This window comes from Corylus avellana, chromosome ca6, assembly GCF_901000735.1.
Source record: "Corylus avellana chromosome ca6, CavTom2PMs-1.0".
In the NCBI taxonomy this organism is placed as follows: domain Eukaryota; kingdom Viridiplantae; phylum Streptophyta; class Magnoliopsida; order Fagales; family Betulaceae; genus Corylus; species Corylus avellana.
Window position 1 is genome coordinate 11,540,172 of NC_081546.1, and position 16,303 is coordinate 11,556,474.

The 16,303-nt window shown below is 35.9% G+C and overlaps 2 protein-coding genes across 2 annotated transcripts in view; one reads left to right on the forward strand and one right to left on the reverse strand.

Annotated features, from left to right (window-relative positions):
- Window positions 1–5,067: 5,067 nt before the first annotated feature.
- Window positions 5,068–16,303, forward strand: part of LOC132185644 (uncharacterized) — a gene marked incomplete in the record, with an annotated part of 27,497 nt that continues 16,261 nt past the window's right edge. Inside the window, 7 exon segments of the mRNA XM_059599406.1 lie at window positions 5,068–5,735; window positions 6,362–6,594; window positions 6,906–7,593; window positions 8,166–8,499; window positions 9,205–9,302; window positions 9,993–10,187; window positions 12,588–12,852. Coding sequence (XP_059455389.1) covers window positions 5,526–5,735; window positions 6,362–6,594; window positions 6,906–7,593; window positions 8,166–8,499; window positions 9,205–9,302; window positions 9,993–10,187; window positions 12,588–12,852 — 2,023 coding nt within the window.
- The window catches only part of LOC132185645 (alpha-galactosidase), a 32,367-nt gene continuing 30,815 nt past the window's right edge, over window positions 14,752–16,303 (reverse strand). Inside the window, exons 13-15 of the mRNA XM_059599408.1 lie at window positions 16,202–16,251; window positions 15,961–16,101; window positions 14,752–15,038 (exon numbers count right to left, since the gene is read on the reverse strand). Coding sequence (XP_059455391.1) covers window positions 14,952–15,038; window positions 15,961–16,101; window positions 16,202–16,251 — 278 coding nt within the window. The 3' untranslated portion in view covers window positions 14,752–14,951. The remainder of the gene's footprint in view (window positions 15,039–15,960; window positions 16,102–16,201; window positions 16,252–16,303) is intronic.

Below are 16,303 nucleotides of genomic sequence, written 5' to 3' on the forward strand. Positions count from 1 at the left end.
ATTTGAGCCGTACGAGTGTGCTCGATTGCAGGTTGGTACGCTCGATCGTACACCTGCAATCAATCCTTGTGTTGGATGCTCGAACGTATGATGTGCTCGCGTCTGCTTGATATGTGATCGAGCTCTAGTCCTGGCTGTCTTGTGCTCAAGCACAGGTGCACTCGAGCCTAGATTGGCTGGGATCGATTCTATGGCTTCTAGTTTTTTCCCAATTTGTCTTTTAAGTCTGAAACTTGCTGGAAACACTTGCTTTTCTTCAAAAACCCTAAAAACATAAGAAAACACAAAAAGGAAACAAAACATCAAATAATAACAAAACTAAGAGCCTAACATATGTAAATTAAGAGACTAAAATATGTATATTTTAGCACTTATCACACCCCCAAACTTACCTATTGCTAGTCCCTTAGCAATACAAACTAAAAAATAAAAAACAAAAAGATAAATCCTTCTTTCGTGGGACGTATGCAACAAGCCCTTTAAACCCATAGGCATCCCTAGTAGGACGATTAAAGTCTCGTGAGGATTTAACAGTAATGTTACCCACAAAAGTTTTTGCAAAATTGATGTTATTCCAAAGATTGAAGTATCACTTAAAACATTGAATTTCATTCATTACCAAGCTTAAAAAAATAAACTTCATCTTCACAATGAATTGGAGTTCCAAAGTCCAATCACTACAAAAGGCAAGTTAATGCATCACAAGTTCAATTTAGTGTAAAGTGAACTAACACATAACAATGAGGCTTCCAAATTATTTCCAATTTGCAATGACTCAATACCTTAAAGTTCACTGGGATCCCTATCATAATGAATAACCAAGGCATAACTTTCTTTTCTTTTTCTATTCTTTTCAGGCTCTACATTGCTTAGTTCCCTTAAGCTTTCTAATTGACTCATGTAACGAGTGTTAAGCCAATGACTTACAAAACATATGGCTTTAGGGCATTAGGTGTAAAGGCACACCCCTAAAGACTTACTAACTTGAGTCAAAAAGCCTACGAAACCAAACTAGCCATGATATTAACCATATTAAAATTTTCACCTTTTGACGTGAACCTTCATTGCTTAATGAGGCAAGAGGTCCAGTTACTTAACAAAAATCTCACAGTGATCAATTTTTTTCTTCTACTTTACTCTTTTTCTCTTTTATATATATATGCCCAAGTACCCATCCAATAAGTCACCCAGCTTCACCCAAGACATTGAAATATACACAATCAGATTAACATGTCATACCCCACAAATTAAGTGCTAATGTGCTTGTGGCAATTTAAAATCAAAACAAGTGAATTCTCAACTGCCAAAGGTAAGTAACCAGACTTTGAATTCTTGCCATCAGATCATGTGTTCAACATTTTAAGCTTACCAATGAAATTCAAATCATAGTTTCTAGATCAACCAAACTCTCAAGAATAACATGAACATGCAATTTTTAAAATTTTCAAAAAAATAAAAAATTTCAAAATTTTTTATAGACAAAGTGTGTGTGTGTGTTCTCCATACCCCCAAACTTGAATTACACATTATCCTCAATGTGTAGAAAAATATGGAAAGATCTTACCTGGGATATGAAAACACTGGTTGGACAAAGGTATGACTTATAGCATACCCCCAAACTTGAATGTAGGAACACTTGTCATGGAATAGGGTGCCTCCCAAGAGCGCTAAGTTTACCATCTTCAGCCAGACTGTTGATAGTAGCTTCAATGCTACTATTCTCTGTGAGATGCTAGTTTGAATAGGTATGGCTCATAGCATACCCCCAAACTTTTTGCAAGAACACTTGTCCCTAAAACAAATACATACTCCAACCAACTACCAGTCAAGCGCAACACATTGTTGTAATAAAAAAAAATAAAAGAATAAAAATTGAACAACAATGGAGAAAATAAAACCTGGAAGGAGATCATGTACCCTGGCCCAATGGAGGACTCAAGTGCATAGAGCAGGCATCGTATGGATAAATTCTGAGATCGATGACCCTGCATGAAAAAGAAACCAATCAGATTCGGAATTTTTAGCTGCTTCTGCCGAGAGGTGCGCTCAATGGCTGGGGACATGCGGTCGATCATAGTGGTACACTCGATTCCTTTGATTGGGTGCTCAATTGCCCTGCCGCAAAACAGAAATATAGCAGCTTGGTGTACTCGATCACAGGGGACATGTGCTCGATCACAAGGGACATGTGCTCAATCACACTGTTGCGGACAGAAATAGAATAGCGGCTATAGAAGCTTCAGTGCTGCTGTCTAGCAGTGGTGCGCTCGCTCACGGAGGACATGCGCTCGATTGCACTGCTGTAGATCAAAAACAGACTTGCAGCAAACAAAAAAATATTAGAAAAATTTTAAATAAAACAAAAACAGAAATCAATAAAATAAATTAAAGAACATAAACATAAAATAAAATAAAACATAAAACATAAAACAAAAGCAGATTACATAAACAAAGAAAAAATAAAAAACAAAAACAGACTCGACATAACAGCAGAGTTAGTACTGCTGTTTGGCTGTGCGCTCGATCGTAATGCACCTGTGCTCGATCGCACAGCTGCGCTCGATCTCACTGGAATGGGCACTCGAGCGCACTGTCGCAGCACCGACTCATGAAGGACTCACAGCAGCATCAATACTACTGTGTGGTAGTGATGCGCTCAATCGCAATGCACTTGTAATCGATTGCACTACCGCATAAAATATCAGAGTTGCGGACAGTAAAGCAGAAACGACTCAAAAACAAAGAAAATTAAATTAAAAACAGAAATACAAACAAACAAAAACAAAGGAAATAAAAGAAACAAGATTAAAATAAACTAAATTAAACTAAGGAAAAAATTTCTAGACATAATTTAACACAATCCCCGGTAACGACACTAGAAACTTGTTGTGCCAAATACCCACCTAAATTAATAGGCGAATACTCTGTACGTTTTACTCACAAGTACACAAGATCAAACGATAATATAGTAGGCAAATACAAGATCATTCCCACGAGGATTGGTAAATTATGCTTAGAAAGTAATTTCCTATTTAATTAACAGATTTAAAACAATTGTCACGATTGAATTAAAATAAAGAAATAAAATAAAAAGATTAAGACTAAAAAGGATTAGGGTTTTGATATCAACCCCTAATTAGACTAATAAGATAACAATACGCCAATATTTCAATCATACGGTATATTTAATGCTTGTCAACCTAAGGGCATGATGTCTAGTTCTTAAGCTATTGATTTCCCTAAGCAACGAACTAGGCATGGTATCTACTCTAAGTCTTTTCTTCCTCAAAGGATTTAGCATGGTATCTACTAAGTTATTCTTTAGGATAAATCTATAAAAATCGAGAAACATATGAAGCCTACGGCATGGTATCTACTCCTAGTTCCCCATGTTTATTAGGTCAAGAACTCATGATGAAGTTCTTTTGTCACTTTATTAAGCCCAAGACTGAGTCATCTAAATTGACTTAATTAATAAATCCATACCATATGCATATGAAGAATTCAATAAACCATAAATTAATTAATTAAAATACCAAAATATGTTTGAAACAAAGGCGTAATTGAAATCATAAAAAGATATGATTAGGGCTTCAATCTAGCCCTAATTAAAATATAAACTACATAACAAAATAAAAAGTGAAAGAGAAGAAAAACCCCAACTCCTCTTGATCTAGCCTTTAGTTCCTTTCCAGAACTTGTGTCTTTTTCTCCACACATTTTCCTAGAGGCTTATAGGTCTATTTATAGGCTTGAAAAAGACCTAGAAACCCTAATACAATCGTAGGTCAATCTACTAATCAAACTAGGAGACTGGAAACCTAAACTGGGGTGGAAAAGGACACTTTCCACATCTGGGCTATGCAAGTGCACTCGATCACACTCCTGCGATCAATCCTTGTGTTGGGTGCTCGAACATATGTTGCGCTCGCGCTTGCTTGATATGTGATCAAGCGCTGGTGCGCTCGATCCTGGCTGTCTGCGCTCGAGCCTAGATTGGTTGCGATCGATCCTATGGCTTCCAGCTTTTTCCCAATTTGTCTTTTAAGTCTGAAAGTTGCTGGAAACACTTGCTTTTCTTCAAAAACCCTAAAAACATAAGAAAACAAAAAAATGAAACAAAACATCAAATAATAACAAAACGAAGAGCTAACATATATAAATTAAGGGGCTAAAATATGTATCAAACGCCAAGCAAATATTACTCATTATCAAGTTTGGCTAGTATTTAGAATATTGTTGGAGGCTCTAGGTCTATAATCAGCAATACTATTGGATATTTATGATTGTAATAAATTTCAGATCATGTATTTCCGCTTTCCCCTTATTTCACTCAGTTATATTTAATGGGTGATACCATCAGCCATCTACAAGTTAACTGGTCTAAGGGTATTGTCAATAACCTTACCAAGATGGATCGAATTAATTGGTTCAATTTTTAGGGCATTACACTATAAAAGTAGCAAGTGACATTTAATATTGGCATTAGCGGTGCCACACCACCGAATGACACTTGGTAGGGGACTTGCCTTGCCAGAGTCGGTAACCAAACACCACACCCAACCCAAATATTGTCCAACCATTGCATGACAGTTGGAAAATATCTTGGAGAGGAAGTGAATTCCAAGAACGTAAGAAAAACTAAAGCCTAACAAGTTATGCATATACACTATCTCATCCCGTTCACCGTTAGAGAACTCGGTCACTCACTACTCTCTCCTGTAAAAAAGAGTATTCACTTAAGCATCAGAAATATTTCCACCGGTGCACCCAACAAGCCTTCGTGCACATCTTCTCCCATTTTGCAGGCCCCCTCGAACCGTATGTTTTATTGCATCATCAACTACTACAAAACTACTTAAAAAAAAAAAAAAAAAAATTCTTCTACAAAACTATATTTATATGTGGTATTATACAATATATTACAACTATTAACTACTATAATATTTATTTGTGAGGCCTAGGGAGGGCGTGCGAGTTGGATTTGGTTTTTTTTTTTTTTTTTTTGCTGATGTAGTGTAGACTATTGTAGTGTGAGGGTTGGATCTTGGGTAGTCAACCCGGCACCTTAAGAGTTAAGAGTTGGACTTGGCTTCTTAGCATACTTTAAACCATGCAACTCTGAATCGTGTCCCATCGCTCATCATGTTTGTTTTTTTAACCGATTTGAATATTTATTACTCTCCGCACAGCCTGATCCAATACAATAGCGATTAGCGACGGTTTCTATTGCGGTTCCTTTTTCGGAATTCTTTGAATTCAACAGTCCCCCAACGCGTTTTCTTGCACACCCTTCTCTTCCCTTTACACAAGAAAACTCTCTTCTACTTCTACTACCAACCAAAACAGCACCTGATTCTTTGGGAATAATCTAGCATTGTCCCCCCAATCATTGCCGAGAATAAATGCTGCCAACTCGTGATACCCGGAATTCTTTATCCCTTCTTGCTGCTTTATCTCATCGATCCGCTTCATCGCAAGGAGGGACTTTGCTGGGGAGTTCGAGCGGAAGTTGATCAAAAGTGATGTTCTTGGTGATGTTGGTTTTGCTTCTTATTGGGTTCGTTGTTGGGGCCCTGACGATTTTGGCCGCCGAGGCAGTGGGGGTGTATTTCATCATAAATTGGTTGGATCAGAAGACCAAAAAGAAAGAAGCCCAGATAGCTTCACAGTCGCAAGAGCCTCTTCCGGAACTTGATCCCCGTGAATCCATCAATTTCGCTTGCAACAAGAAGGTACGTGTTTGTTTTCTATGTTTTTTTGCATCTACATGTATCTGCTGCTACAGTCAATTTCTTTCTTTCTTTTTTATTTTAGTATTTTATTATTGTAATTTGGGGTTAGTTTCCTTCTTGGTCGGAAATAGTCAGCCTTTTGTCATGCTATGCTTAGATGCCGAGAAAAGAACAGAAAAGAAAATAAATAGGATTTAAAGAAACCCTTTACTCTCTAAACTATACTTTGGCAACTTCATTTTCCATATGCTTTTTAAATTGAAAGTAGTGGTTAAGGTTCCTCTTCTAATAAGAAAGAGAATAGGTTGCTTTGGAACCTTATGATGCTAATTCCAACATCACTTGAAAGTAACTGCAAGGACATATCTTTGATACTTGGTGACATTGCAAACTGATATGCTCATATACGGACTGTGGTTCATACTATTTCATTATCGGCCATTATTTGTCAGTATCATGCATTTCTGAGAATCATTTTAGTAATGTTTTTGAAGCTGTTTTCTGGAGTGGCCATATAACTATAGGGACATATTTTTTAGAGTAATTGTTTATCAAGCATGACTATTTTTAGCCTTTGTTTGTATGTTATGTTTTTGAAGCTGTTTTCCGGATTGTTTTTGTGTCAGGGGATAGTATGGCTTCTAGAATCAGAAAAGATTCCGAAAAATTGGCTGGACAAAGTACCAAAGGATCAAAAGAAAAAGAAGGATTTCTTGGAGGTTTTCCCTGTTAAAAAGCATGCAAAAATCAAGGATAAAAAACTCTTTCTGACTGAATTAGACGGTTCGCACACAGCTATTGAGCTTAAAGGCTGCATAATTGAAGCTGTTTCAGCATCAAACATATCTTCAAGAAAATGGTAATGTAGCCTTTGCCAGACTCCTATGTTGAGTGCTATTGTATAATTTGGCTTAGTACCTGTTGACTTTGAGAGTATCTAATAATGGAAAATGATTGTCAATCTCTCAATTGCTTTTTGGTGCGAATTAATTGGTTCCTGTCTACAAGAAGAGGATGGAGTGTGAAATTGCTTGTACCATCTTTAACTTCATTTTTGTTGTCTGCTTTTCATGCTTTATGCTAAAGATGTAAATTGTCATAGATCTTGCTTATGTTATGGAAAAATATAAATCCTCCTTGTTCTTATTCATTTTTTCATTGATATTTCAGGGCCAAAAGGTTTCCCATAAAATTGGAAAGCAAGACCTCAGTACTTTACAATGGAAGTAAAACTTTATACATTTATCTTGAGACTTCCTGGGAAAAGGAATCATGGTGTAAAGCCCTCCGTCTAGCTTCATGTGAGAAGAAGGAAAGAGTTGATTGGTTTTCCAAGCTCCATGAAGAATTTCATGGTTACTTGACAACCTTAAATGCAGGATATCCTTCGTTTATGAAACCTTCAGTAGGGTTCTGTGCTGAGCCAGTAGATCAGACAAATAGGCCTGATGGAACTTCCTCAAAGTTTCTCTTACTTTTGAAGAAACTTGCAAAAAGGACTGCTAGGGTTGGTCTAGAAAATAAGCCAAGCTTCACTTCATTATCAGGTCGTGTAGAGAGAAAGGCGAGTGAGAGAGTTCGCCCATTTCAAGAGACAGTAGCAGCAGCCACTGGCTTGGGGAAGACTACTCTATCAGTGACGAGATCTAAGAGTGAAGAAAATATGGTTCAACAATCATCATCAACATTTTCTCATAGTGGAAGCCAAAGTCATATCTCTGTCATCTCTGATGTAGATTCTGATGATAAGTTTGGTAACGATGATGGCACACTTTGTTGGAACTTGTTAATTTCACGGCTCTTTTTTGATATGAAAGGCAATGCAGAGATTAAAAGATCTGTACAATCACGGGTGCAGGTTTGTTCTATTCCTTTGCTGTATAAGACTCGTTTTATTTATTTATTTATTTTTGTGGGCACCAGGCTACTTGTATGCTTGTCTTGCAGAAGGTAGATATGGTTTTCCTCCATTGTTCCTTCTTATTCTCAATCCTCAGAACTTCTGTAAATCAGTTCTGTAAAATGATACTATTAACATATTTGGCACCAGAAAAAAATAAAAAAAGGAAAGAAAGAAAGAAAGAAAGATAAAAGATGTGGGGCTTTTTTCTTCTAAAATTGAAGTACAAATTTGACATAGATTCATGGACCAAGGCCTCCAGGGTGGATTTAACTAGACTCACTGGATTGAGCCTGATCTGCACCCTCCAAGTTTGGAAGTGCGATGATTGGGCGGAAAGGCTTGAGATTTGATGATATGGATAAAAAAAATTAAAAAAAAAAGGCTAGAGATTTGATGATATAACTGTGTTGGTGCAAATAGGGAAATTTGTTTTCAGTAATATCGTAGAATGTACTTTTCAACAAAAAAATAAAAGATGAAGCAATTCATTAATGTGTTTTGTGGTTTTCTGCTATTTGGTCTGATAGAGGACACTGTCCAGTATGAGAACCCCTAGTTACATAGGTGAAGTCATCTGTACTGGGATTGATCTTGGGAATCTCCCACCTTACATTCATGGTATGAGGATTCTTCCAATGGACATGAATGAGGTATGGGCGCTAGAAGTTGACATTGAATATTCTGGTGGCATGCTTTTAGACATTGAAACAAGACTTGAAGTTCGTGAATTAGATTTCGAGAAAGGCATGGTGAATTCAGATCCAGTATCAACCTCAGATCTTCTTGAAGGTTTAGAGTTCTACGGAAAGCAGTTGAGTCCTGTGGGAGGGACAGTTGATGTGCCAGAGCAGAAGGAGGAAGGTGATCCTAATACTGGTTAATATTGGACTATTTTATGCTTTTTCCTTGCATATTTTTATTTTTTATTTTTATTTTTTAATCCATTTTGGGACTTCAATGCACATAATGCTTCCCTAAATTTGGAATCCGGAGAGACTGTAGTAGTGGTACTAATATGAGTTTCATAAATCATCATTTATGGAGTAATTATTCAAATCCATGAGTTGCATCTCTCTGGTAGTATTTGGCTTTATGATGTATATTTGTCCAACTTAGTTGCATCATTATATTAGTGTTGTATTGAGTTCGTGATTATAAGTGAGAGTCTAGCTTGTTTGTTTTTACATTAAAGTTCTCTAGGTTTGCAGCATGGTTTTTAATGTTTTAAGTTTGTATCAGTTAAAAGTACTTAAGAAAAAGAAAGAGTATGCTATGCTGTTTATCTGGCATTTTACCAAAACGTAGACAGACGTCTCCTTCGTCTGAGTTGCATCTGTCCTATTTTGTGCAGTGTTTGAGACTTGTACTCTATACCCTAACCACCTTTTTACACCATGGGATAAATTTCAAGCTTCCATAGATGGCTTTATGTAGTGTTTATACAACATCAACTTCGACTTCTCACAAAAAATGATAAGTTTGCAGTTCTCATCAAAAATTTGGAGATGTTCAAGACATCTTTATGATAGATGATGCCAATTACAATTTCATCAGTTTTTAATGCAGATGGATTGAAAAGCTCAAAGAGCACTGTACCAACATCAACATCATATGGTTCTAGGTGGAAGTCTATTCTGAATTCCATTTCCAGAAAGGTTTCACAGGTTTGTAGACATCTTTCTGTATTTTCAGGTACTTCAACTTCCACATTTACTTGTATGTCTTCTATAGATTGTTTTTGTGGTTGTATATAGGCTTCCCCTTCATTTAGATGAATCTTTTGGGTAGACTGTTATCTGGTAAAAGTGGTTCCCTTTCCCTATTTCCCAGTTTGATATCTTATCTGACATAACCTGGCTCATGATCGTATGAGGTTATGTTACTCGAGTTCATGCTTTATATATGAGATGGTCGCTAGCAGAAATATTGTATATATAGTAAACCATCCAGGTTTAAAATTGAATGATTTGAATATTTTCTTGCCTTCTGAATATTGTTCTATCTCTAGTGGTACTAAGAGATTATCTCACCATCATTAAGTAGTATTTATGAAGACCTCAAACATTCTGAAAATGATAACCAAGTTTTTGTAGATTTGGGTGGGAAGGCAATTTTTTTTGTTGGTTGTGATTATGACAACTATGTTTACTTATATAGAATGATGGCTATGAGTTTGTCTGCAGGTATTTATCTCATGTTTTTTCTTGACTTGCATTTCATCCTGCCTCTCCTCCTCACCACCCCACCACCCCCCTAACCCCTTTTCCTCTTCCAGATATCACAGGCATGTGCACATGCACCCCCTCAATAGAGATTTCATTTTTCTTCATCTAACTGATTGTTTTTCACCAAAGGTACCTCTCTCTTTGACCATAAGGGTAACATCCCTCCGAGGAACATTGCGGTTGCATATAAAGCCACCTCCTTCTGATCAGCTATGGCTTGCTTTCACATCCATGCCTGATATTGACTTTAACTTGGAGTCTTCTGTTGGGGAACACAGGATAACTAATGGCCATATTGCTGTATTCCTGGTCAGTCGACTTAAGGTATGGAAATTTTCTTTTTTCATGTAAAAGCCCATCTTTTTCTTCAGTACAGTAATAATATCCATCTTCAATGATTTCTTTCCAGTACTTCTATGGATGGTCTTGTAAAGAAACTCATAGATGAAGGCATTACATTACATATTTAGTTTTTTGCTCGAACATTTTTGTTGACACATGGAGGATAGGTTGTTGTATATGTGCATGGTTCTTATTGTATTTTCTTTCTCCTTGCATTCCTCTGGTTTAAACATTTAACCTTGTTGAATAGTTTTGAAATTAGTCAAGTTTTGATACTTTCTTAGAAGAAAAGATTCCTTTAAAACTACTCTTTACTATTGTCCTTTTGTTTTTTTTTTTTTAGCTCCTTTTGTGTATTTTTGTATGTTAACACATTCATACATACCTACACGTCTAAGGAATTGGAGAAAAATATTCTTCTTGAAGAAGTGAATTGGAGACAGAAATCTAGGGCCTTGTGGTTAGGGATGACAATTTTTGACACGATCCGAAAACTTGAAACGAAATTAAAGGGTCAGAGTTTGGCATAAATAGGTTCGGGTCATAAACAAGTCGACCCACTTGATAAACAGGTCAATCACAGGTCACCCTGCTTGACCCATGGGTTGACCCATTTGACCAGTTTTCTATGGGGCATAGGAATGTTAATGGGATTGATATCTCTCATCTTTTGTTTGTAAATGACACTTTGATTTTTTGCGGGGTTGACCCCAATCACCTCCTTCATCTACAATGCTTATTCTTATGTTTTGAAGCTATCTTAGGTTTGAAGATTAATTTGACTAAGAATGAATTGGTCCCTACAGGCAATGTCAATAATATAGAAGGTCTGGCTCATATTTTGGGATGTGGGTGTCTTCTCATTGCCAATGAAGTACCTAGGTCTTCTGTTGGGTGCTTCTTTTAAGGCTAAAGCTATTTGGGGTGACATTATTGAGGAGATCGAGCATCATTTGGTTGATTGGGAGCGTTTTAACTTGTCTAAAGGGGGTAGGATTACCTTGATTAGGAGCACCTTGTCTGATTTGCCTAATCACTTTATGTCTTTGTTCCTCCTTTCTACTACTATTTCCAATTGCATTGAGAAGTTAAAACGGGATTTCTTGTGGGGATGTATGGGTGTAAAGTTCAAATTTCACTTGGTAAGTTGGTCCAAAGTGTGTTTTTCGATTTCTTGGGGGGGTTTGGGGGTTCAAAATTTGCTTATGTTCAACCGAGCTCTTCTGGGGAAATAGTTACGGCGGCATTACGCTTATGAGAGTGTGGCTTTGTGAACATTGGTAGTTGACTTTAAATATGATAGCCCGTGGAGTGGGTGGTGTTCTAATGAAGTTAATGGGTCGTACAAGTTTGGTCTCTAGAAATTGATTAGTAGGGGTTGAGAGAAGTGTTTGAGATATACTAAATTTGAGGTGGGTGACGGCTCTAAGATTAGCATTGCTGCTTTAGGGATGCTTCCGTGGCAAACTATCTTCAATTATCTAATAGCTCTCCTAAGTACAATGTTAATTTTGTAAGAGTGGTGCATAATTGGAAGATGAAATTCTTTACTTCGTTTTTCAATTAGTTGGATTCGATCATATTTAGATGGGACAATGAAGACCAGTTTTGTTGGGCCTTCCAAGTTAGGGATGTTTTATAATGTCTTAATCCCCCATGAAAGCACTCCTTTCTTTGAAGAGCATTTGGAGGAGTAAGGCTCTCTTGAGAATGGTCTTCTTTGCTTGGTCGGCCACTTTAAGTAAGATTCTCACTTTGGATCACTTAAAAAAACAACATATCATTGTGGTAGATTGGTGCTTCATGTGCAAGATGAGTGAGGGAACACGTTGACAACTTTTGCTCAATTGCAAGATAGCTAGTGCCTTATGGAACTCTACCTCCGGTTTTTTTGGATTATTGTGGGTCATGCCTTGTCAAGGTTAGATCTCTTTTGGAGAGGACAATTTGGTAGTGCTCATAGCTGTTTGGAAGATCATTCTGCCTTGTTTGATGTGGGGTATCTGAACAGAAAGAAATGATCGAAGCTTTGAAGACTGTAGAAGACGATAGTGGAGTTAAAGGCCTTCTTCAATACCCTATATCAATGGATGGCTGCCTATAAGTGTTTTCATATTTCTAGTTTTCATGACTTTTTCATCTTTTTTATTTTTTTGGGTAGGTATTCTCTTGTATACTTCCTATGTATGTAGCTGCCCCTTTTTGGGTTTTAATGAATTTCGATTATATATATATATATATATATATATATATATATTGTAAGCATATTGTTGGATAGGATTTCTGCTATCTCTGCAATTGAAAGACAAAAACCCAGTCAGTTCTGCTTAACGAATGAATAATGCTAGGATGCTTTAACTGAACTTTATTTCTCTCATGCAGGCAGCAATCCGGGAAACTCTAGTGCTTCCGAACTGCGAAAATGTATGCATCCCCTGGATGATGGCAGAAAAGGATGACTGGGTACCGAAGAAGGCAGCTCCATTCATGTGGCTTAACCAAGAAGCAAATAATGATCCTACCACTGGGCATGAGGTAACCGCCTCCCAACCTATTGAAGCAAAAACCAAGACAGAAGTTAGTAGTAAGGAAACCTCCAGGGATCCAGAAAGCAAGCATCCAAAGCCCAAGACAGAAGTTAGTAAGGCAACCTCCAGGGATCCAGAAAGCAAGTATCCAAAGCCCGAGAATTCTGTATCAATCAATGAATCTCCTGATGTATTATCAGCCTCAACAAATTCAGTTCATATCAGCGGCGGAACTTTGCAAGAAACGAGAACCCCTTCTTTGTTAAGGAATGATGAACCACAAGAAACTTGCAAGCAGGCGGAGGAAATCCCAGAGAGTCAATCATCATCATCATCTAGGTCTATGATTCAATATGAAAAACAGGACAGTACCACTGAAGACGATGATTTGAGGCCGAAGAGAGTTGGGGGGAGAAGAGCAAGAATGCTTGATTTTAGTAAGAAGGTGGGTGAGAAAATTGAAGAAAAGAGGCGCCACATTGAAGAGAAGGGTAGGAACATTGTTGAGAAGATGCGAGGACCGTGAAACAGCAAGAACCAAGGAGAGACAGCTGCCTTTGTAACATATGGAATTGGCAGCAAATACCATTGTTCAATGGAGGGATGTGATCTTAATCAGGTCTCTCTGTTGCTTTGATGGTGATCTTACTTGGGGTTCATTCACAAGCAATCAATATTTCAGGATCCCCTTGAATATAGAAAGTCATCTGTGTGATTCTTCCTCAAGTTTACATTGCACAATAAAATAGGGATATAATAGATTAGTTTTAGGTAGGGGGAATTATTAGCTTTACCGTAAGAAATTTTTTTTTTTTTTTTTTTTGATATGAAAGATGAATATACTGCTAAGCTTGAAAAATGCTCTTCTTTCTCTTATAGCAAGCATGTTTTGACTTCTTTACATCCAAAATGGGTAAATGAACAGCATTATCCTGAAAATTTATTGTAATGATTACCATGAAAGAATATGTTAATTATATGGTTTAAGTGCAATCTTAATATTCTGAAATGTGCCATGTAAACAAGACCAAGTGAAAAAAAGAAAAAGAAAAAATTACTTGGTGGATTATAGTATCTAGCATTTTTCAACCATGTATTAGAGAGAATGCAAAAAAAACAAAAAAAATGTGATAACAAACTAAGCTTTGCTATAACTAAAGAAAGAGATGTGGGAGAGAACATGGTCCACACTTTTTTAAATTTTATTTTTTATTTCTTTAAGTAATATTTAAAACTCATCTAGGACATGCATCACGTATTTAAGCCCGTTGACGTGAATCTCCGTTAAAAAATGGATGGAATCTAGATGGAAGGTGTATCTTGGTCTTTCAATCGATGACAAATACCACCTGTGATTTTTTTTGAAAGTGAGGTAGCTATTTGATTTTGGCTCTTATCATAGATACTAATCAGGCATTTAATCCTAATTTTTATTGAGACATATGGTTATCGTTACTTTTATGGATGGAAGATTGACGGATGAACCATCTCCGTTTTTACCCTCAAACGAAGTACCACTTATGATATGAATTGAAACTGAAGTGATCTTTTGTAAAGTTTGTAAGGATCCGTTTGGGATTGCGATTTCAAAAAGTGTGATTTTAAAATAGTGATTTTAAAATGTATGATTTGAAAACGTGATTTTTAAAAACGCAGTTAAGTGTTAGGCAAAATCGCAGTGTAGCCTTTAAAATTGTACATTTTCAAAAAAAACACTCCTCCTTACTTCTCAATTTTTTAAAAACGCAATCCCAAACAACCAATTTTTTGCGATTTGGTTTAAAATCGCACTTTTTATATATGAAATCGCAATGTCAAACGCACCCTAAAGAGTCAAAATCACTTAACACAACAAAAAGAAAAGGGAAAAGTCCACACACCTCCCTCAAACTACCACCCAACTGGCAATGTACCTCCCAAATTTTCAATTGCGACAATATCTCCCAAAACTACCAAAAATTGTCGATGTTCCCCGCGGCTAGCATGAAAAGTATTCTTAAAAGAAAATTAACCAACTTAATATGGATATATATTCTAATATCATGCATGAAAACTTTGACAATTCACAAATTTCATTCTGTTTATGACTTGAATTAGATAACTTATACAGTAATCCTTTTAAACTAATTAACACTTAAATCAGTACAAGTACATGTATAAATATGAAGCCTTCTTCTCTTCTCTTGTATTCCAGCATCTTCGTTGGGTAATAATATCTTTAGTGGGGAGTTAGAACATACATTTTACAAGCATGGGACTCTAGATTGGCAGAGAGTTGTCCCTTCACTGATGATTTTGTTGAATGCTGCACAATTCAAACAATTAACCTCTTAGAAAATAACACTAGAGAATAATATAGGAAAAAAATCATATTTAATTTTTGGGTTTTCATCTGATTTTGATTTAGTATTTAGGTTTTCAGTTCCAAGAATAAAGTTCTTAAATTTTGCCCAAATTTAAAATATATTCCTTTATAACTTTACAGTCATAATTAACAGTTTCTCATATGTCACATGTATCTCATTTGACACATTAATGTCTATCTCAACACTCCAATGCAGTGCCACATCATCGGAACCAAAGTCTTTTGTTATTGTTTTATGTTTTTCTAAGTTTTACATGTTAGGTTGATTTTTTTTTTTTTTTTGTGGGTTTATATATATATATATATATATATATATATAATTTTATGAATGACTTAGCACTTATTAAAGTAGCATTGCATCATGATTTGTCAAATGAGACATGTGATAGATGACAAATCATTAACTTTGATAGTAAAGTGACAGATAAAGCTTATTTTAAATTTGGGCAAAACCTAAAGATTATATTCTTGAAATTGAAAACTCATTGATGAAATTCAAATCATATAAATACCAAGGAGCTAAATATGATTTTTTTTTTTTTTTTTGGAAATAGTATATATATAGAGAGAGAGAGAGAGAGAGAGAGAAAGAGAGATATTAGGGGTCAATATTTTTTTCCATATTTTGTCAATCTCATCTTACAAATGAACCATTAGATTTGTTGACTTATGTAAATCCTACATAAGTCAATAGTAGATCCCACAAATCTAATAGTTGATCTCTTGAATTTATAGAAAAATATAGGCCAAATATGAAAAACTTATTCATCCTAACATTTCTCATATATATATATATATATATATATATAATACCTTCTTGCAATTTTAGAAAATAATAATATGAATTGGATATATATCTTACCGCCCATAAATCTCGAGCAGTAACAACAGTTGCTGGATTAAGGCCAATATCAGACCAATGAGCAGTAACCGTAGCCTTTGATGGACCTCTGTTCCACAGGATTATTGCTACCTTTTTATTACTGAGTGAACCAGCCCAAACCTACAATTTTTTATTTACAAAATTATCTTATAATAATTTCATTTTACATGTTCCTCTTCAAATTTCAATAATAATGAAAAATAAGATGACAAAAGCTTACCTCCAAATCCCCATCCTTCTTAACTTTTTTCCCTTGAACTCCAAGTTTGTCTGTCCAAAAATATTACTGATAAGAAATATTTAAAAAAAAAAGAAAAAAAAA